Raw genomic sequence first — 23,303 nt, forward strand, 5'->3', positions numbered from 1 at the left:
TTTTATTCCAGAAAGTAGATGAGGGACATGCAAAATTTCCCTAAAATAAATGTGAAATGGTGTCTGACATAATCTACAGTGTAGCAGAAGGCAGATGTTGATGGTATATACCATGCTCTATGGTACTTCCTTTATTTCCGGTCAGATTTGGGATGAAATCTATAAAGTGCTCAGGCTTTGTTTTAACTAACACTGACAAGTATTGAATGTAATTAAGGTTTATGTGATGATTAGTTTTTCTTGTCAACTGGACACAATCTAGAATCACCTGGAAGAGAGTTTCAATGAGGAATTGTTTAGATTAGGTTGGCCATGAGGGATTTTCTAAATTGGGTTAATCGAGGTGGCAAGACCTTCCCTGAAAGTGGGCAGCACCATTCCATGGGCTGGGCCTTGAGTGGAAGGCGGAGAGAGCTGATTAAAGCATGCACACATTCATCGCTCTGTGTTCCTGATTACGGATGTGATGTGGCCAACTCCCCTACGCTCCTGCGGCTGTGACTTCCTTGCTGAGAGGGATGGGAACATTGGAGCTGTGAGCTAAAATAAACACTTCCTACCTTAAATTGCTTTCGCCAGAGTATTTTATTAGAGAAACAGGAAATGAAACTACTACAGTTTGTTATATGAAAATCATAAATACTTTACTTGCTTGTCTTATTCCTTTAAGAAAGATAATACAGATTCGACAGAAAAGAGAGGAGGGTTGGGGTTGACCCACACAAATATTTTGTCCAGCTTATTCAGTATTAGGGTACAATATTTAAATAATATTTGAATCCCATTGTTTACAAAGTAGATTTCTTATTTAACTTTTGAGACCATCTCATGTAGTCCAAGCTAGCCTGGAACTCACTATTTGACTGAGACTTACCTTGAACTCTTGATCCTCCTGCATCTACTTCCCATGTGTTAGGGTTACCAGATTTCACATTTTAAGAAATATAAACTTCTGGGCCATCAAGATGGCTCAGTGAGTAAAAGTGTTCCAAGCCTGCTGACCTAAGTTTTATCCCTGGAATCCACATGGTGGAAGAAGAGAACTGACTGATACAAATTGTTCTTAGACCTTCACGTGCATGCACACACATAAAATGAATAAATGTAAAATTAGAAATTCCTGAATTCTCTTGAAAAATCACGATTTCCTATGTTTTTCATTGGAGCTGAGTTAATATGACTGTCTTAAGACTTGTGGTGTGTGATTCACAATCACTACTATTCCCTAAGATAGTATCAAAGCCCTTATAGGCATTTGAGTTTAGAATACTTGTTTTAAAGCAAATAAGTGAGAAAAGAGAAGCAAAAATGAGAAAAAGGGGTAAAATTCTTCTGTAAATATGAGAGATATAGAACAAAACATGATTCAATAAATATTTACAGAGCATCTAATGCATGATGGATTTTAAATTGGGTATAGGGGATACAGTAAGACTTAGTTCCTACTCTTACAATGCTAAAATCTAGTAAAAGGGAATTCCAACTGCGCAAATGACGTGAGGAAGAAAAGCATGCTGCTCTGCTGGTCTATAATTATGGAATCTCTCCTACTTGGATAGTTGAGTGCAGGAATCCCTGAAGAAGTGATACCCAAGAAATGAGAGGATTAACTAAGCAAAGAAGGATTAAAGAACATTCTAGGCATCAGAAAGCTCTATAACTGAAGGAAATGAGGAAGTGCAAAGGACTGAAAGAAGAACATTTACTGTGGCTGGAGACAGAACAAGGTGTACACTGTAAGGTGAAGTGCCTTGCAGTTATGTATAAAATTGTCTTTCTCTCAAAGAGGAACTAGAGCTCCAGGGAGAGAACATGTAAAATTAGATATTTAGATTTATGTTTGAGAAGGATAACACTGGCAACAACTTAGAGACTGAACCTGTGGAAGGGGTCATTCCTAACTACAGACCCAGTAGTTAGGTGGCCAGCAGCTTGGACCAGGTGCTGTGATGTATAATGGATTTGAGAGATGTTTGGATTTGGTGATGCAGTAAATGTGGGTATGTGGGGAAAGGCAGTATCAAATGTAACTCATGGTCTCTTTGAATTATGCAAAAAATTGGGAGAACAGTGGCAGTCACTGAAATGGAAAATGAAAGTGGAGAACCAGGTTTTGTTGGAGAAAGATGTAGGGTGGGACAGAGGAAGAAAGACTGTGATATGCTAAACCTGAATGCTTCAGGTACCTTGGAGATGTCAAATAAGCACAAAATCTTGAAATCTAGGGCTCAGAGGTACAGTCTGGGTGAATCAGAAAACTATGTATTTTTCAGTGACATTATGCCATGAGTGTAGATGTGATTATTTGGGAAAGGGGAGCTAGGCTCAAGACTTTAGAAAAGTTAACCTCTGATGACACGACACATGCAAAAGAGCTTGAAGAGAAGCTAGCAACATAGTAAAAGAATCATAGTATGGTATGCAATGGAAAACTGTTGAGGAAGATAGGGGTCATTTGCTACTTTTTAATTTGAGTGAGCATTGAAAAATGTCTAATAACTTGCTGACATGAAGGTTACTGTGAATCATAGACAACAGTTGTTTTGTAGAGTAATGGGGCAAAAGCAGATTAGAATGGTTAGAGAAGTGGGAAAACTATGTTGTACAGGGCCACTTCTAAAGAGTGATTATAAAGAAAGGCATGGCAGGGTCTGGGGGTGTACAGCATAATTCCAGCACTCAAGAAGCTGAGGAAGGAGGAATGTGGATTTGTCACACATGCTACGTACGTCAAACACTGAATTACTGAGCCATACCCCCAGCCCTCATGAATACTTTTATTTTTATTTTGCATGAATACTTCACTAGCATATACTTAAGTGCACCATGTACTTGCAATGCCCACAGAGGCCAGAAGAATCCCTCAGAACTGGGTTGTTAGCCATCATGTGGGTTCTGGGACCCAAACCCAGGTTCTGTGCAAGACAGCCAGTGCTCTTAACGGCTGAACCATCTCTCCAGCCCCTAAACACACACTTTTGTTTCTAAAGCCTAAAGTCTTTTGGACAAGAGTATGTAGAATATAGAATTCCAATTTTTTGAAATTTAGTAATAGCAGATGACCATTTAATGACCGCGGTGTATTAAATGCCATGCATGATTCTAAATATTTTATAATATGTAATTTAATTCCACAATCCTACGATCAGGTACTATCACTCCTTTTATTTTTATAAACAAGGTGGTAGAAGTTAATTTACTGAAATAACTTTATCCAATTACAGAGAACTATTAAGTTGGAGCTACACTTTCCATTTACCATTTCAGCTTTTATTCCTGGAATGAAGAGAATCTTGTGTTTTTCAGGGAGAGATAAATTTCACTGATGTATTATTAAAGCAAAAACATACCATACATTGTTAGGGCACAGAATTCTGAGTTTTGAAAGATGCATACAAATCATGAAACCATCTGTAAATACATCATGTTCCCATAGCTGCTAAACTTCAGTCTCTTTCTTGTACGTCCTCCCTTCTGTTCCAGACCCGAGGCAACGAGCGACTGACTTGTGACTATAGGTTACTCTGCATTAAAAATTAATATAAATGTAATAATAATTTTTTGGTCTGGCCTCTTTCAGTATACTGACTCTGAGATTTACTTACACTGTTGTGCAAGTATTTTTTACTAACTGTACCAGTATTCTTTTGTATGACATACGTATTATCCATTCCCTTTTGATGGACATTTGGGTTAATTTCAATTTGGGTCTCTTGTGAATAAGGCTACTTAAAAACTTTCATATGATGTAAGGCTCTGTATGGACATGCTTTTCTTTCTCTTGGATAATTATCTAAGCCCTATTATCTCTAGTAGTGTTTGAAGATTCATTAGAATATTTTTTGCCTCAGCAATATGTAATCTACAAACATAATTTTACTGCCCCCACCAATATAATAAGCTTATTTTTCCTCTTTGATTTATCGTAATGGCTAGTTATGATAGTGGTTTTATAAATTTTATTTTTTATTTTATGTGTATGCGTGTATTGCCTGCATGTAGGTAAGTGCACCTGTGTCATGAAATGCCCACAGAGGTCAGAAGAGGCTGTTGGACCCCTGGGATTGGAGTTACAGACAGTTGTTAGCTGCCATGTGGGTGCTGGGATTCGAACTGGGTCTTCTGCAAGAACAACCAGTGTTCTTAACTGCTGAGCCATCTCTCCAGCCCCGATAGTGTTTAATTATTTTTATTTTATGTGCATGAGTGTATTGCCTGCATGTAAGTGCTCCTGTGTCATGCAGTGACCCCGGAGGTCAAAAGAGGGTGTCAAGATTCCCTTGGAACTGGGGTTGCAGATGATTAACTGCCATGTGGGTACTTAGTTTTTTTTTTTTTTTTTTTTTTAAGATTTCATTTTATGGTGCTGAAGAGATGGTTCAGCTGTTAAGAGCTCTTGTTGATCTTACAAGGACCTAGGTTTGGTTCCTAGCACCCACATTGGGTGACTCACAATTGCCTGTAACTCCAGCTCCAGGGGCTCTGATACCTTCTTCTGGCTTGCAAGGGTACACACATGCACATGGTGTGTATACAAGCACTGAAGGACACACATATACAGAAAATAAAGCAAATTTTTGTGGGTAAAGATTTTATGGGGATGGAAAGATGACTCAGTGGTTAAGAGGTCTGACTACTTTTGAAGAGGACCCAGGTTCAGTTCTCAGCACCCAGCTCTTAGCTACCAACCATCTGTAATTCTAGTTCCAGGAAATCTGACACTCTCTTTTGGCCTCCCTAGGCACTGCATGCATGTGGTGCACTTACATACATGCAGGCAAAATACTCATGCACATAAAATAAAAATTAACATTAAAGGAAAAATTTTTGAGTTTTTATGTTTATGTGTAGGTGTAAATATATGTGCACGTGTGTGGGGGCCCATGAAACCAGAAGAGGGCATTGAATTCCCTGGAGCTGGAGTTACAGGTGGTTTTGAGCTGTCTGATGTGGGTGCTGGGAATCAAACTGGGAACCAGGGTCCTCTGGCAGGTCAGCATGCACTCTTAACCACTGAGCCAACTAGCCCAAGCATAGCCTTAACATCTTTGCTCTTACTATAAGGTGCAAGCTTGTAGTCTTTGATAAAATATAACATCAGCTATAGGTTTTTTTGATAAATGTTATTAGATTCAGCAATTTATTTTCACTACTTTGCTAAAACTAAAAAAAATCATGTGTGGTTGAATTTTGTTCTACATCTATTAAGATATGATTTTCTTCTTTATACTGCAAATATGGTTGACTATACTGTTGTGTGTGTGTCTTTTTTTTTTTTTTTAATCTTTTTGAGACAGGGTCTCTCTGTAGCCCCAGATGTCCTGGAACTCACTATGTAGACCAGGCTGGCCTCGAGCTCACAAAGATCTGCCTGCCTCTGCCTCCCAAGTGCTGGGATAAAAGGCGTGCATCACCACGCCCGGCTGTGTGTGTCTTTTTTTGAGACAGGATCTTCCTGTAGCCCCAACTGGCCTGGCACTCTCTATGTAGACCAAGCTGGCCTCAAACTCACAGAGATCCACCTGCCTCTGCCTCCCAAGTGCTAGTATTAAAGGGATGTGCCACCACCCCATTCAAACTTATACTAAGTTTTGAATGCTAAACCCATGTTGCACTCTTGGAGTAAAAAAAGCCTTATTTGGTTATGATGTAGTATCTTTTAAATATATTGTTTGATTAAATTTGCTAAGGACTTTTGCATTTATGCTCATAAAAGATATTTGCTATAGTTTTGCATATTGCCTTTGCTTTTGTGATTAGGTTTACACAGTAAACGTATGGAGAGTCATTGTTAGCCAGTTTCAAAGAGGAACAAAGTTCAGCAACTTGTACATGATCTCACAGCTGGAAGTTGGTTCAGATGTATTCTCAGTCTGCATTACTTCTAATATGTTGAACATTGCTTCAATGTTTTAGTATGTAGTCAATTTCTAAAATGTCCAGTGTTTATAAAAAGACAGCAGACACCATTTTAGAATCATTGTTCAATAAATGGCCTTTTGGGGGAGTATTTCCTTATTAATTTTGTCCATTTGGTCAGTGAGGTATGTTAATCTTCCAATAAGACATTCGCTTTTTTTTTTTTTTTTTTTTTTTTTTTCTTTTTTGGGAAAAAAAGTCTCCTTGTAGCCCCAGCTGTCCTGGAACTCACTATGTAGACCAGCCTGGCCTCAAACTCACAAATATCCTCCTGCCACTGCCTCCCAAGTGCTGGGATTAAAGGTGTGTGTCACCACACCTGGCGACATTCGATTTCTTGATTCCTTTCTGTTAATTTTTGCTTTCTTTTCACTAGTATGTCATATTTTCTATGCTTTTACTCTTACTTTATACACTCATATTTGGAGTGTTTTAATTACTAATGATTTATTTTTCAATCTTGCCAAATTGAGCAAGGCCTGTTTGAAGCTCTAATTTGTAACTCTGTCTCTTGATGACAAAGGACAGCAAACCATGTATAGCACAGTAAACAGCACTGAAATCTGTTTATCTATTTGTTTACTTTTCTAGCTTGTTGAGACAAGGTCTTGCTGCATACTTCAGGCTGGCCTAGAACTCATGGCAATCCTCCTGCTTCAGTCTCCCAAATGCTGGGATTATAGACCTGTGCCTATAGCTGGATGGAGTGTTTCTTTTTAATAGCTTATAACAGAATTAGTTTTAGAATGAAGAATGACACACTTTCATTATTTGGAGCATTAAATTTATGAAACCGAGTTCCTCTGCTTTGGTGCTAGGAGTCAAACCACTGAGTCATGTTCCCAACAAAAACATTTAATTTTAAGCTTTTACAGTATATTAATTTGATATTTCGCAAGGTTTTTTGTCTTTTCTTGTGTGAGAGGGCCTTGCTATGTATTACTACTAGCCTAGGTTGGCTTTGAACTTGAGACCTTCCTGCCTCAGCCTCTGGCATTCACCCCCATACCTGGCTGATTATCATTTTACATAGTCTCATTTTTTATCTATAGTTTCAAAGTTATATACTTTGTTTTTATTTGAAAGGTATGTTCAACCTAAAATTTACAGTAACTATGTTTACATCCCTCCAAACCACCCTGGAACCTTTACAGTGCCTTAACCCCATTACTACAGCATCCTGATTTATATGCTATTATACAGGGTTTTAGTGTTCTGTCAATTCTTTTTAATCTATATTAGAAAAATCTTTGATACATCTATTGTACTTACATATACTCATATAGATACCACTGTTATTTGTTTACCATTTTTTCCTACATTTTAGACCTTTGTGCCTTGTGTTCTTTAGGGTAGCTTTTACTCAGGATAAGTGGCAAACACTGTTGTTATCCCGACCTGCTTTCACTTTTCCCTTACTGTTGCACTGTGGGTAGATGCTATTCTTCATTTTCAGTAGGCTTTTCTGTTTGGTTGCTTTAGAAACATTTTGTCATTGGTGGTTTTAAGTGTTATTTTAATTATTCATTCATCCTGCCTAGAATTTAGTGGGTTTTCTGAATCTGATGTGTTAAACTTTCAGTGTCTGGAATGCTCTAAAATCTCAATGAGACATATGTAAGATGTTTATTATATTTTCATTCTCTTAACTACTTGCTTGTATCTTCATTTGTTGTTCTCTAGGCTACTGTGAGTGGTTTTCTCAGATCTTCAGGTCACTAATATCTTTTTGCTTAATCTATCACTTAACCATATATTTCCAATTTTTCATTTTTGAAATGATTTCCAAATATATGAATTTTGGTAGCTTTATATTTCAATAATTCATTTAAGTGAAAAATTATTTCATATGTTGACTTCCTTTATCTGAAATAGCTAAGATGTATTTCAGATTTCTCTTTTGGATATTTTTGAATACTTGCATTTATATACTGTCTTAGGAATAGGACCCAAGTCTAAACATGAAATTCATGTATACTTTATACACATAGCTTAAAGGTGATTTTATGTAAAGTATCTTGTGCACCTGCTTTTTGACTTGAGCCCCTCATGATCACATAAGGTTATCCATGGAGTTTTTTTTTTTAACTTATGTTGTCAGGTTGCTACTCATAAAATTTTGGATTTGGAAATAATTTTGTATTTCAGAGTTTTCTGATAAGGGATGCTCAACCTTTCTGCAGCTGGTAATTTTGATATGTATAATTTTTGTTGGTATGATTCCTCAGTGATTTTCAAGGTTGTGGTTTCTGGGATTTTGTCAGGATTCTGGGCTTAAAAAGCACATTCCTAGCTGGGCATGGTGGCGCATGCCTGTAGTCCCAGCACTTGGGAGGCAGAGGCAGGCGGACCTCTGTGAGTTCAAGGCCAGCCTGGTCTACATAGTGAGTTCCAGGACAGCTGGGGCTATAGGGAGACACTGCTTCAAAAAGACAGAAAAAAAAAAGCACATTCCTCCAAAGATGATTGCATTTGTTCCTTCCAGATGCAAGGATAACTGTGTTTTCAGGTTGGGTCTCCCTACACACCCCTAAGAGCACAGAAATGATGTGAACTCTAGCTTCAAACTTGGTGAGAACAATTTTTTATGCATTTTCATGGAAGACTTTGCAAATCTGTACTCCTTTCACTCAAGACCAAGGCACAGACAGGCACAAATATTACTACCAGCCACCAAAGACCTCTTTATTCCTCAGTGACTCACTGTAAGTGTGTACTCTGAGGATTTGGGCTTTATGATATAGAGGATGAAGTCTAGAGACCTTATTACAAGGTATGGCTTTCCATGTCACCTCCATATATCCCCGATATATAAAATTAAAATCTGGGCTGAGCTATTAGGAAGTAGTTAATAAGAATTTTCACCCCCAAGACAAATACGTGTGTGTGAAATTTTATCATTCTGCACACATACCCCCTTTTAGAGGCTTCTAGCTTAGTATAATTTCCTTACTTACAAAGCTCAATCACGCACTGAAAAAGATTACTCTGCACCATGCTAAGGAATTTTCTGAATTGAGTCAGCCAGCCAGTCATCCAGCTCTGACTCCTACTTCCTTAACTAGAAGGTAAGGTCACAGGCTGGGGATGAAGAGGGACGAATTGGGTTTGGTTGACAATGAAAGAGGGTTGAAACTATGAAAATGGGAAAATATATTAGAGAAGCAGTAAATTATAAGCAAAGAAGAAATGGTGTTCAGGAAAGTTCATGGTACAGGAAGATTTACTTATTTAGTAAGCCGTGATGGCATCTGAGAGATGTAGTACTCTCACATCTGATACATATCAGCCACACAACCCTCACAAATCATACCTATTTTCTACTTATTTCATAGGGGTTGTGAAGATGTTATAAATGCTTTGAAAATATTAAATCCATAAAATGTAAGGCATTCTAAACATGCCTTCTGAGATATATGTATGCATCTGAAACTCTAAACTCATACAGTCAGTCTCAAGAAAAACAGGATCAAGTTAGTGGATAAAATGCAGATAAGATTCAGACAAAAGTTTATTATCACTTGCACATAAAAGTAAATGCTGAACTAAACTATTTCCAGTAAATAGTAACTTGTGATCTGAGACATTTGTTTCACACACTTTTTTCCCTACTCTATCTTAAAGTAGCTTTGTTAGTAAGATTTTACCAATAATGATCAAATTTACTTTTTCTCTATTTAAACCAAGATATTCTAAGCATTTAAAACATGTAGACTCTTTAGACACACATACAAATACTACACTCATATACTAGACACTAGACATTCCATAAAAATATTCATTAAAATAACATCACTGCACATATTAGATTGATATTTTCTAGGATTTGAGTTTTAGATCATCATATTTACAGTTGTTCTAGTTGATGTGAGGCAAAATATGATCAGTTATCTTTGGGAATTTCCATTTTAGGTGGCAAAAATACATTTGTGGGAAGTCACATAACAAAATCAAGATACCTGTAAGTTGAGGTACATTTTCTTTAAAGTGTTATCAATATTTGAAGAGCACATTCATTGGCAGGGACAATAAATATCACTTATGAATGTAAGAGTTAATATTTTAAATATAATTTTCCCAGCTGTTTTGACATTGTGATTAAGTCGCTGCATTTTATCCTGATTAAGCAAGTGGCATTTATATTAGAAAACTGGAAAAAAATGTCAATATGGGGCTGAAAGATGAACTCGTTGACTTTGGCATGCATGGTAAGAGCTCCAAAGACAGTACACTAACTCTCACATGTCCAAATGGGGGACAGCAGTGTAAGATTATCTATTTAAATACTTAAATCTCCACTGGTGAAAACACAAGAGTGAGAAACTTTGACAAAGGTCATGTTCTGCTGATCCTGCCAGAAAAAGTTCAATGTATGTTTTCAGATTAATTTCCTTCAATGAACTATTTCTAAGAGGTTAACTATGAGAAGTCAAAAAGCTCAATTATTTTAGAATGGACAACTTTTAGCTCAATTCCACTCAAGCAGAGTTATCAAAAGAAAGAGTACTTCAGGCAGTTCCTAACTGTTCAAAACCACGAACTCCGGAAGCCCCACCACAAAATTTGTTCAAAATAGTAATGGTTACTTTCTATATATTTATAGTGATCCATAGCTCTTAGTTTAAATTTTTTATTTTTGTGTGTCTATTTTTCCTGCATGTATGTAAGTGTACCATGTGTGTGCAATGTCCTTGGAGATAAGAAAAAGGTGTTGGATACCCTGGAACTGGAGTTAGAGATGGGTGTTAGCCACCATGTGGGTACTGGGAACTGAACCTGGGTCCTCTGTAAGAGCAGCCAGTGCTCTTAACCATGAAGCCATCCCTTCAGCTCATAAGTATTTTACTTTTAAATCATGTGTAGTATTTGTGTATAGGTATGTACACTTGAGTGTCGGTGCCTGGCAAGGCTAGAAGAGGGTATTCATTCCCTGAAACTGGGGTTACAGGTGGTTGTGAGCCATTCTAGGTGGGCGCTGGGAACCGAACTCCAGTCCTCTGCAAGAGCAACAAGCGCTCTTGGCTGATGAACTCCAGCACTGAGCCATGGTTCTTTATAATGAAATCCCTAAACTTGGAATGTTTTTAATTTGTCAGAAATGAATATGACAAATGCTTTAAATTAAAAGCAAAATACATTAGTATTTAATATGAGTAATAATGAAGAAAATTACTTTGGGTTAAAAATAATTGAATATTAGTTTATGTCAACATACTTTCCTTACAACTATGCTGTAATATGAAGAATTCACAAGCTCAGTATGGTGGCATACGCCTATAACTGACACTGGGGAAGCTGAGGCTTGAGGATTTTGAGTTTGATGCCATCTTGGGCTACATAGCAAATACCAGGTCAGCTGAGCTACACAGAAAGTCCATCTGAAAAAAAATTCCCAAAACAAAAACAACCAAACAAAACCTCACAGAGAAAAGCCACTAATTCAGAATAATCAATGGGGTAGTCTGCTTCCAGTTACTTGGAATTTTTATTTAAAAATTGAATTCAGGAGCTGGAAAGATGGCTCAGTGGTTATTAGGACTGGTTGCTCTTGCAGAGTAAGCCTCAGTTCCCAGCAACCACATGGCAGTTAACAAATATCCTTAACTCCAGTTCCAGTGGATCTGATGCCCTCTGTTGGCCTCTGTGGTCACTGCATGCATGTGGTACACATATACATGCAGGCAAAATACTCATACATATAAAACAAAACACAAACAAAAAACTCCTCCCCCTCAAAAATTAAAGAAACTCAACTCAGAGCTGGACATGGAGATTCATGTTTATGATCCCAGTACTCATATGGCTGAATCAGCAGGATGGAGAGTTCTGGGCCAGTCTGGGGTGTATAGAAAGCCTGCCTTAAAGAAACAAAGACAGCAACAACAACAAAACCAAGAAAAACAAATTCACTCCTTTCTTATTGTTTGCTTTTTCTTAGGCAGGGTTCTATAGTGTGGTACAGGATAGCTCCCTCTACCATCTGCATGGGATTATAGGCATGTGCCACCAATTCACCTTTCAAATGCTTTTGCCAGGTAGGCCGTGCTGTCTTAGAACTATGTATCCGAGGCTGGCCTCAAACTCATAGCATTCCTCCTGCCTCAGCCTCCTGAGTGCTGGGATTACAGGTGTGTACCACTATACCTGACTTCAACTAATGTATTTTTTTTCTTTTCTAGGGTTTTTAAAAAATACTTTAAAAAATTTTATTATTTTTATTTTATGTGTATGAGTATATTGGCTACATGTATGTGAATGCACCTGTGTCGTGCAATGCCGCAGAGGTCAGATGAGGGCTTCGGATTCCCCTGGAACTGGAGTTAAGGACGGTTTGTAGCAGCCATGTGGGTGCTGGGAATCGAACCCAGGTCCTCTGCAAGAGCAGTCAGTGCTCTTACCCACTGAGCCATCTCTCCAGCTTTTTTAGTTTTTTTGAGACAGATTTATTTCCCTGTAGCTCCAGCTGGTCTGGAACTATGTAGACCACCAGGCTGGCCTTGATTTCAGAAAGTTCCACCTGCCTCTGCTTCATGAGTGCTGGGATTTATATCCTTTTAAGTAAGAGGGTTTTTGTTTGTAATGAACTGAGGAGTTAATATCAAGATGCCTATTTTAAAGCTGGTTTTCCAAAAAATTGAAAATTTATTTTAATTATTTTTATATGTCTTAAAAAGGACAGCTAAAGAACACATACCTTTTTTTTAGGAGACTAAAGAAAAATGCTGTAGTCCAGCATTTTGCAAATTATATTTTCTAGGGTAACAGAGGTTTAGTATTTTTCTTTCAAAAAAGTACATCACACAAACAAGAGACTGATTTAATAGGAAGACTTTAAATTCTTTAGTACTTGGAATATTAGCAATCAAAAACCCAATCTAGGTACTCTGTTTTTTATTTTTATTTTTAGAATGTTGAGCTTAAATGCAGCTGATTTTTTCCTATTGTGATAATGTGGCGCCACTCTATTTACCTTGCAGTGAGAGGCACTGGCTGGCAGAGGATGCATGTGAACCGCAGCACATCAGAGATATCTTATTCAGGGTGTTGGAAACTCGAGTGTATACATATATAAAATTTTATCTAGCTGCATGCTTAAGATTGTACACTTTATGGTTATGTGTTACACCTCGAGTGAACTAGCCACTTTATGAAATTCCTAGCAATTATTTTACAGTGAACCATTTATATGATTTTATAAGTCAAGACATACAGGGGAAAACAAATTATCTGATGCGCCTAGCAAATGGACGGCTAATCACTTTCAGGTAAATTAACTATCTGAAGCTAAAATAAGGCTTTAATGATGAGATGTTACTAATATTCTATCAGAAATGGTGGCAGGAAGAACTCAATACATCAGTTTATTAGTGTTACATCAGCTTAAGCAACTGGATGGTCAGAACATCCTCAAATAAAGGACACCATCACATGTTTATTTGACATAAAATTACTCACGTGGTTTACTTTTGCTTCTTAAGGTTTGGTTTGGATTTTGTCATATTGCTTGGTCTTTCAAAGACTGAAGAAGAAAAGTTTGGTTTTGTTACTTAACTATTGTTTTTAGCGTGCTAAATAGCTGAAGTTATGATTGTGACTTCAAAACGATGCATTTTGTTTCCTATTTATTAGGGAAGAAAAAAAGGGTTGGTTTATGTAGGAAAGCATAAAAATCTGATTCAAACGTTTTTTAGCTTTCCTCAGAACTGTTAATTCTCATCACCTCCAAAAGCCTTGAGAGGATTAGCTGCATAGACCAATATTGTTCTATATTAGTCAGGATTAAACATATGATGTCACCTTGTTTCCTCCCCTCCTCAAGCTATAATTTTGAGGGAAAGGAAGACTTAGGGGTGCAAGTCTCAAAACATCGAGGCTTACATATCACTAACTGAAATACATGATTGACAACCTTACACTCCAAAACTGTCTGAAATGGGTCAAATACCTAAGCGCTGCAGAACAATGCAACCCGACCAGCAATTCCCCATAAAAGGAGAAAGGGGGTGTGATTAGATTCCCTAGCAAGCAAGTTATTGAAAAAAACAGTTGGGTGGTTTGTTTCTGCAACAGGCTTAGGTTAGGCTACTATTTTCTCTCCTAATTAGTTTGGGGAGGGGGGAAGGCTATATATGGTCTAGGAGGTAGGCTAAATCACCGAAGCCGGAAGCAACTGGGGCAAGGCTCAGGGCTTTATGGAGGTCCAGGTACTGTCCCGCGACATTGGTTATTGATCCTTCACCTTGCTGGGGACCGACAGAACAGAATTTGCGTGCGATGTATCAAGCCCCGGGAAAGGAGATGCAGGAGGGAATATAAGCTTCTAATAAAAGAAACGCAGCAACAATAGCGGAGGAGCAGCTCTGCCTGGTGACGTAATGGCTGGCAGTGGTCCAGCTTCAGCAGAGCTGCTGCTGCTACCTCAGCATCCAACCTCCCTCAACCCGGTCCTGCTTAGGCGGAACTCACCCGGGCTGGGACTCCTCACGATGCCACTTTGTGGGTGCCACAAACGCCTTACTGTAGAGGGCCAGGACACCGGAGAAAAGGCTGTCCCACCGTCTTGAGTTATCGGAGCGCCCACCCTCATTCTCCCACTCCTTTAACCCCCCTCAGGCACCCGCTCCAACAAGCGGCTTAAGTTGAGGGAGGAGAGCCCGGGACTGCCTCCGTTTCCCCAGCCCGCGGCGCACCTCCTTCCCCATACCCTCGTCGCTCCTCGGCGGGAGTTGATCCCGGCGGCCCCGTTCCCCCGCTCGCCGGTCCTCCCGCCTTACCTCCGCCAGGTAGAGGTTGAGCAGACAGAGCGTGGAGAACTGGAGGCAGGAGGGGAAGCAGTAGAGCAGCCAGTGCGGGAAGAAGTGCAGGCGGGCGGGCGGCCGCAGCAGGGGCAGCGAGCCGCTGAGCGAGAAGGCGGCCGAGAAGAGTGTGGTCCTGAGCGCTGCCCACACGAGACACACGAAGAGGCAGAGGCTCTGGTAGCTGAGCCGCCGCTCCCGGTACAGCAGCAGCCGCCACAGCTGCAGGTAGGCGAAGGCGAAGAGCGCGGCGTACAGCAGGGCGTGCAGCACGCTCAGCGCCAGCTGCACCGAGCCGGGCACTGAGGCCACGGCGACGGCGCCCCCGCCCGCTGCGCCCGGCGTCGAGGGTTCGCGGCCAGCGGTGGGGACCGCGGCGGCCGCCGGTCCAGACACCGACGCCCTCATGAGTGCACCCGACGGGCGGCGAGGGAGCGCGGGAAGGAAGCGGCCGGACCGTGGGCCGCCGTCGAGGGGGAGGAGGAGCGGCCCCGGACCCCCCCACCCGCCCCAGCCTTCAGCCCCGCGGAACGCCGCGACAGGACTCGCAGCCCGGCGCGCCCGGGCCGCCGCGGTCCTCGGACCCCGCCTCCTTTCCCCTCCCCCCGGGGGGGCTCGGCTCCTCCTGCTGCGGCTCCGCTCAGTACCAGCAGAAAACAACTCTCGGCTGGAGACAATCAGCTGAGAAACCGGAGCATTTGAGGCGCTCGCTCCGCACCGTGGGCTGCCGCTGATTGGCCCGGGAGGGCACGCCCCCTGAGCGCCGCGCTCGGAAGGCCACGGGCCACAGGATCCGTCACTCTAGGTTTCTGATATCTGATTGGGCAATCTCCTCTCTTCGCTTCCTCCCCCTCGCCTCACGCCCCACCCACTCTGCTGATTGGCCCAGCAACTGCACGGCCGGCTCGCGCCGGCGGGAGGACTTAGTACTCTGTCACCTGGGGCGGCTCTCGCTCCGCCCTTTGAGCGTCCCATTGGTTGGAGACTCTCTTACGTAAGGAGCACGAGGAGAAGGCGGAGCCTCGCGGGTTGTTTTTTTTGCCCAGGAGACGGATTTGGCGGGGGCGGTGCAGGCCGTGGGTGGTGCAGGCCGTGGGCGGCGAGCTTTTTCAGGTAGGCGTCGCCGCTTACTGGCAGCCGGGACCAGCGTCTGTCTTGCCTTCTCGCCTCTTCTCGGTCTCTGGTGGCGGGACCTGGCCGCTGCACGCTGGTCCTGCCCGCAGGTCTGGGGAAGGTGGAAGCGCGTGCGTCTGTGGTTTGTGCCTGCAGGAATGCATGCGCCTCCGAACCCTTCTAGCAAGGCTGCATGTGGCGCTCTGGCTTGTGACTTAGTATACCTGTTTCTGGGGCACCCAAGGGCTTTCATTTTACTTCCTTTTTTTTTTTTTTTTTTTTTTGTGAGCAGGAAGACACGGGAGAAGATTGAATGAGGTGACGCGTGAGCAGAAGCTGTAAGTAATCTAAATAAATGACCCGTCCCATTCTGGGAAAGGTCCCTGAAGGTTTGGGTGATACTAGGAATAGATGGATGTTAAAGCGATCTCTGAGGGGAAGGCAGAATTTGGAAAGATGTTCTGAGCGTAACAGTTTCGGGAGAAAGCAGCAACAGAATTGTCTGATGAGTGTTCAGAGAGGAAGATTTATTTAATAATTCCTCAAATTCCACTTGTTAGCCCTAGTCTTGTACGTAGGCGATGGTGGCGCTATTCATGGCCTGAGACTGAGGCACACTAAGTAAATGCTACGTTCCTGCTTTAAATAAACCAGAAACAACTGTCTATTGGATTAGTGCATGGATTTTTTGGTATTTGGTAATAAAGCGAGCAAAATCGCGCGCGATTAAGAAGGAATCCTGTGTTCTCAGAATGAACAGTTAACCACAAATTTAACATCCTTGTGAAAAATGGCTGTTTACCGGAGCATCCAAGAACCAGCCTTTTCTTTCTACCCCTTTCTTATGCTTTGCCTAAGAAGAGTGTTGATGCTCCCTTTCTTCAGAAGGTGCATGTTGTACAGGGATTTAAAGTCTGTCTAAAAGTTGAGTTTCCAGTACATATAACTTATAGCTAACAGATGTAACCCAATATTAACACTTTGGAGAAAGACCCCTTTTTTATTGGAATGTAAGAACATCACCTTGTTGGGTTCTTTGAGAATGTGCTGGTAGGCCAGTACACAGTTCCTTCAAACGGGACAGATTGCCCTTCAGGGCAGAGAGGTAATTGATTGCAGTTACAGGCTTAAGCACTTAACACATAATGTTAGACTTGTATGATTTTAGGCACTGGTCAAAATCCAGGGTACCAGCTCTTTGGCAGAGCCAATTTTGGGCCTCTAAGACCGTGAATTGTCAGTTACAGTCATGAGTAGTTAGGAGGAGACCTTTCCTTTTTCTTCTGAATTCTCTGTTCAAGATGATGGTGAACAAGATGTGAATAGTATCTACTACACTAACTTTCCATATTTGTGAGACTGTGTGGTATGCCTTATTGTGGATACCCCTCCCTCAGCCAATCTGGATAGCCTCTCCTTTTTTCCTTTTTTTTGGGGGTGGTGGTGGTGGTGGTAAACATGTAATGGTGCAGACAGAAGATTCTCTTTGTAACTGCATTAAAGGACTCTGATGCGATGAGATAGTGACAGCTTTTATTGCCTCCTTTGGGCCTTAAATAGTAAGCTGTGTTGAGATCTAATCAACATTTTATTTGGTGTTGATTCATTGAGCAGGTTCTGTTCTCCAGGAGCAGCTTTAAACTGTAAATAAGCTAATTTTGGACAGAATGTTCTGACAGGAACTTTGTAAGCATTACATACCTCATTTGTTGCAAGATACCAAGTGTCCCTTTTCCCAGAGAAGGGTGCTTACAGATGTTGATGCAATTTATTAGTAGTTACAGTTTCTAACCTTTACTTTCTTGACATGGAAAACAATTTTGTGGGTAATCTAAAGGGAATTCTAGACCCATAAAGGGGGAAATTCAAGGTTCTCTTAGAAAACTTGCTAGCAAATATCCTAAAATTTAAATGCATTCAGTTGCACCAGGATTGAATATTGTTGTTCTAAGAGGGCGGATTAGTACAGTATTTTTTCAGACGTGTAAAAGTAAAATTCTGTACTGTTGTATACAGGACCCAGTCTCCAGATGGGACTGGTCCAGCTGAGGAGGACTGCCCCATATTGTCATCCCTCCCTCTGTCCTGTTACTTCTCTTTACCTTCACCTTAAGGAACACATAAAGTCAATTCCTAATGGTCTTTCTGCACTGCCTGGGGACCAGTGTGTTTCTTTTGAAGTTCTTTCTCCTTTATTTTTCAAAAATATTTTATTTATAATTTTTATTTTATGTGTATAAGTGTATTGCCTGCATGTATATAAGTGTACCCATGTTGTGAAATGCCCATGGAGGTCAGAAGACAGCATCAGAACCACTGAAACTGTAGTTAGGAAAGTTTCTTAGCTGCCATATAAGTGCTGGGATTCGAACCCTGGTCCCCTGCAAGAGCAGCCAGTGCTCTTAATTGCTGAGCCGACTCTCCAGCCCAGTTCTTTCTCTTTTATACTCTTTGTAGATTTCTTAATTTTTTAAGAAATTATTTATTGTTTTTATTTTATGTAATGAGTGTATTGCCTGCATGTATGTGACTGCACCCATGTCGTGCAGTGCCATGGAGGTCAGAAGAGGGCGTCGGATTCCCCTGGAACTGGAGTTAAGGATGGTTTGTAGCCACCACTTGGGTGCTGGGAATCGAACCTGGGGCCTCTCTGTAAGAGCAGTCAGTGCTCTTAAGTGCTGAGCCATCTCTCCAGCCCTGATTTCTTAATATTTTTAATACTAAACATAAACTTTGTTTCAATTTGCGTTTTATTTGCAAGCATTTGCCCTTTTTTGTAGTATAGCCTCATTGACCCTTTCTTGCAGTGCTTGTTAACTTCTTTATTTCTTTTCATCTTTTAAATGACATTTGGGTCATGCTTAGTGTGAATGAGATACAAGTTACAACTTGCAAATTCTGATCAGGGTTTAAAGAAGCATTGCATTGAACTGAAGGAGAGATGCCTTGAATTTGGATTGCCACACAAAACCTGGGCAAGTCAGCTTTTGCCTGCAAGCCCATCACTGGGGAGGCAGAGACAGGAGGATCCCTAGGACTTGCTGGCCAGCTAGTCTAGCAGAATTGGCAAATTCCAGGGTCAATGAGAGATTATTTCTCTGAGAGGTGGCGCATGTCTTTAATCCCAGCACTTGGGAGGCAGAGGCAGACAGATCTCTGTGAGATAGGCCAGCCTGGTCTATATAGTGAGTTCAAGGCCAAGTGAGGCTACAAGGAGACCCTATCTCCAAAAACAAACAAAAATAAAATCTCAAATATGTAAGTATGTAGTATGTTCAAGTCACCAATTGCCCATTACTAAGCCCACCTGTACCAGTAGAACTAGGCTGGATATATATTGTTGTAGCTTCCCACACTTAGGGGTTGAAAGCCAGGATTATTTATGCCCTACACTGGATCACTATAGCTCTGTACATGGTGTTCTTTTCCCAAGGCATGGGCCAACAGGGAAGGCCTCATTTTGAACGTTACCAATCATCATAGCTGAGAGAAAGCTTGTCTTGATTCCTGACTCATAGATATTGACTCTTGTAGGTTTCCAAAAGTTACATGTGTCACTCTTCATTGGCCAAATTAAATCATAGCTATACCCAACTCAAAAGAAGCAGGGAACTGTAATTTTAGTATTATACTTGGCTAGCCTCACCTTCGGCATGCATTATCTGTTCATTGTGCAGTTTATCCTTGACACTTGGTAGAAATAAAAAAATCCCATCCATTTAACTGCATGAAGCTCCAAATCCAGACCCTGCATAATGTACAGAAATGATCACTTCTTTACGTGACTGCATATAAACTATCTGTCTTCCATACCCTATTGGATGCATAGGGAAGTGCAGGGACAGATAGGCATCCCCATTTAGGAAGGGAAAGAATGGGAGACATAACCAGATTCTAGCAATCTGCTCTTGAAATCTCTCTGGGAGGGATTGCTAGGACTGCACTTCTGTTACTTGCATTCTATAGGTCAATTAAAGAAAAACTCCAGTCTAGTTTGATTTTTGGCAAACACAACAACAACAACAACAACAAAAAAACAAGTACTGGAAGACTGAAATAAACATCAAATTACAAACCAAACTTTAAAATTATTAGATTGAAACCAGCTGAGCTTAATGGCAAATGACAGGTTCTAGCACTCAAGAGGCTGAGGCAGGAGGATTGCTACAAGGCTAGCAAAGGACTACATAGTGCGTTCAAAGCCATCCTGGACTACATAATGAAAAATCTGTCTTGAAAACAAAAGACAAACAAAAAGCCCCCATAAAATTATAATTAGATTTAACAGATAACTGTTGCAGGTTGGAGTTCGCACAAAATCACTAACACCATTTCGGTAGAAAGTAGTAAGGTAAAATTTTATTACGGCTGCCAGGCTGTCTATCTCGGGAGTAGAAGCAGCCCCTGAACATTTAACTGTTTAGGGTTTTTATAGGATTACAGAAAGCATAGTTTAAACAGAACATCTGTGAGCCAATCAGGTTTGTATATCATAGCAGAATTTGAATTCACCAATCAACAGCCTGTATTGTGTAGGCAAGTGAGGCAAGTGTACAACTCGGCAATTTAAACGTTAGTCAACTACCTAGCCATAACAAGCATTGTAACAGAAGTCAAAATCAGCAGTTACCAGATGGTCACTGAATAACAGGGTGGTCTCGTACTACATGTCAGGGTGACCTGAAATAGCAAGCAAGTTAGCCAGATGCAGGGTGTCCCAGATCAACATACTTCACAGTTTTGTGTTTAGGTCATTTTCTCAGTACTCAAGGTTGCCCCCCTTCTGGGTAGTCCCCAAAAGTGGAACAGAAGTTACTGTTGAAAATAGCCGCTCTTGGAAAAATGGAGTAACTTGGGTCAGGTTGCTAATACATTTCAATACCAAATTACTTTTTGAAATTGCTGTATAAGCTTCTGAACATCTACACTCAATTTCTATATTTTTACCATAAAAATATAAACTGCTGATCCAGATAGGAGTGACCATGGCCCAGAAACAGACTCAAGTTACCCTGAATGATGTGTTCTACCACGGAAAGGCTTGCATGGATTTTTGAGAAGAGTCAGGGGCTGGCGACATGGCTCAGTGAGTAAAGGTGCTTGCCTCACAAACCTAGTGGCCTGAGTTTGAGTCCCAGAATCCATGTAGAGGCAGAAGGAGAGAAGCAACTGCACAAAGTTGTTCTATGACTTTCACACATGCACCATGGCATTGGTACTCCTGCATATACATCATACATGTACACAAGCAATAATAACATTTAGAAAGAAAGTCATAATGTGTTTATAAAATGATGTAAAGGTAGGGTCATCAGCTAGGTGGACTGTAGTAAGGCAGAGACATCTATAGATTTTAAAGTTGTCTTTATCACATTAGCCTCAGGTAAGATGTTAGGGCAGATACAATGGTGGATAATTAAAAGGGGTTAAAGATAGCTCAAGATAGTTTTGGTTCTTGTCTTACAGCATTCCACTTCACATGATGGAGTCATGATGTTCTAACTCAGCCAAGGTTAGGCTTTGTGCTGCTGGATCTTTAGTACAGATGCAGCTTCAGAGAACCTCAGTACACTTAGTCATTACAGACCAGTAGCAAGTAGTACTCATTCTGTGTGTGCCCTGGCGCCTCATTCTCCATGTCCTTGCTTTTGCCCTGTGAGAGTCCTGCCAGTTTTATTATCTTGGGCATATGTGAAATTAGCTTTGGAGAACATGGCATTTTTTCTGTTTTTGAGGCTGAGCCGTTTGGTCAGCATGCTGCTGCTTTGACTGTGGAATGGTGTATTTTATGTTTATATAGTGCCTGTCTTGGACAGTGCTTCTCAGAATCTCTCTTTAAATATCTTCTTAACTACAACCAACAGCAACTACCATACAGAACTAATCTGTTTTCCAGACTCTTCTGTTAGTGCTGTAAATAAGCTCATTAGCTGTAAGAACATAGGTGGAGGTTCACTATAAATTCATTAGGTACATATCACCTACAGATAATTGTAGTAACAGTTTTACCAGCTGTTTGCCACGTGTCTGTGGGGTCATTCACTGGGATTAGGTCTCTGATAAACCTTTTCTTGAGTGGGCCTAGGCCAGCTTTGAGTGCTGCTTGGTCCCTTATACAGTGTTTTGGAGTTTTTCTTAAGGCAGCTTCTCATTTCTAGCTTGTATACCAATGAACATAGACTGTCTTAGGCTGCAGTAGTAACTCCTTAATCTCGGTGACTTCAAACAGGGTTTATTTATTTAATAAGCTCATTCTCTGTGTTTTGGTCATGCTGACAAAGCTACCATTTTGAGTATTTCTGCTCTGTGCAACAGAAGGAAATAAAGCCTTGTACCACACATTAGCTGTTGAAATTGTTGTGGGAAAGAGACAGTCCTCTTTTCATGTTTTTGGTCATAGTGAAGTCACCTGGTAGACAGAAACAACTTCAGGGGAAGTGGAATGAGGCTGCTTGGGAAACCTGACTTATACCTGTGAAGGGAACTGAGCTGGTGATCTGCCACACCCAGGGAATGAAGTCGAATTTTCCTGTGGTTCCCATCATGTTGTATAGGTGTGTAGATTTTTTAAGCATTGAGTATTGTTTTCTTCTTTCTTTTCTAGTTACTGCAGAAAAAAGCCTCTGAGTATCTCTGTATCTCTGTTTTTACTTTGTGTGTGCTGATAAATCTGTCCCCATCCACCATCTCTGTCTTTTAAGGTCTTTGTGTGAGGAGGGCATGCCTCTGTGGAAATTATTTTATTTTCCATGCATGTGACTTGCCTATTCTTCTGTGGCTGGACAGGGTCACTTGGATTATTAATATGCATAGAAACTCTGGAAGATTTGGTTATATACAGGTAAAAGGTGAAAAATGTGTAAGATATGAAGAGAAAACAGTATAATAACTTAAGATAAAAATGAGAAGGCTTATTTAAAAATATGATTCTAGCTCATGTGGCAGCTCATGCCTGTAATCCCAGTGTTTAGGAGGCTAAGGCAGGAGGATCACCATGGAGTCAGTCTGGGCTATTTAGTGAGACCGTTTGTGAAAAAAAATGAGAAAAGAGGAAAAAATGAAGTTTTTTGGGCTACCAGAGTTTCCTTGATACCCATCCGTGCCTCCAGTTTCTTCTTTAGAGAGACTGACTTCTGATTGGTAATGGTATGTTTTCACATTGACTTCACTATTTCCAGTAAATTTGTCTTTTGGTGTTGTGAAATCTTTCCCCCTTTCTCACTGTATGTGCTTCTTTGCTTTCTGGCTCCTTATGTCAATCAAGGTTACTAGGTTTTAACTCTGTCTGACCCATGCTATGTTTTGTGCTTTAAGTAATTTTTTAACAGTCAAATATTACCAAAGGTGGAACAAACTACAGAGATTATTGCTGAGTTTCTGTCTCTAAAATTACATACTTAATAACTGGTCCCTAGCTGACCAAGGGCACAGTTATTTCACAAATGTAATCTGATTGGTCCAGTTAGAAGCTCTGGG

At 40.8% G+C, this 23,303-nt stretch overlaps 2 protein-coding genes across 4 annotated transcripts in view; one reads left to right on the forward strand and one right to left on the reverse strand.

Moving 5' to 3' along the window:
- The window catches only part of Gpr137c (G protein-coupled receptor 137C), an 82,428-nt gene extending 67,223 nt beyond the window's left edge, over window positions 1–15,205 (reverse strand). The window contains exon 1 of the mRNA XM_008839574.3: window positions 14,694–15,205. Within this exon, the coding sequence (XP_008837796.1) occupies window positions 14,694–15,122 (429 nt within the window). The 5' untranslated portion in view covers window positions 15,123–15,205. The remainder of the gene's footprint in view (window positions 1–14,693) is intronic.
- A 516-nt stretch (window positions 15,206–15,721) lies between these two features.
- Window positions 15,722–23,303, forward strand: part of Txndc16 (thioredoxin domain containing 16) — a 98,735-nt gene continuing 91,153 nt past the window's right edge. The window contains exons 1-2 of one of the 3 annotated variants that reach the window (XM_008839575.3): window positions 15,722–15,827; window positions 16,120–16,165. The gene's annotated coding sequence lies outside the window, so the exon portion shown is untranslated. Of the gene's footprint in view, window positions 15,828–15,860; window positions 15,938–16,119; window positions 16,166–23,303 lie in introns of those variants that run through there. The other 2 variants (XM_029566691.1, XM_008839576.3) reach the window with 2 other exon arrangements.

The sequence above is a fragment of the Nannospalax galili genome, unplaced genomic scaffold (assembly GCF_000622305.1).
Source record: "Nannospalax galili isolate Female #2095 unplaced genomic scaffold, S.galili_v1.0 scaffold336, whole genome shotgun sequence".
NCBI lineage: Eukaryota > Metazoa > Chordata > Mammalia > Rodentia > Spalacidae > Nannospalax > Nannospalax galili.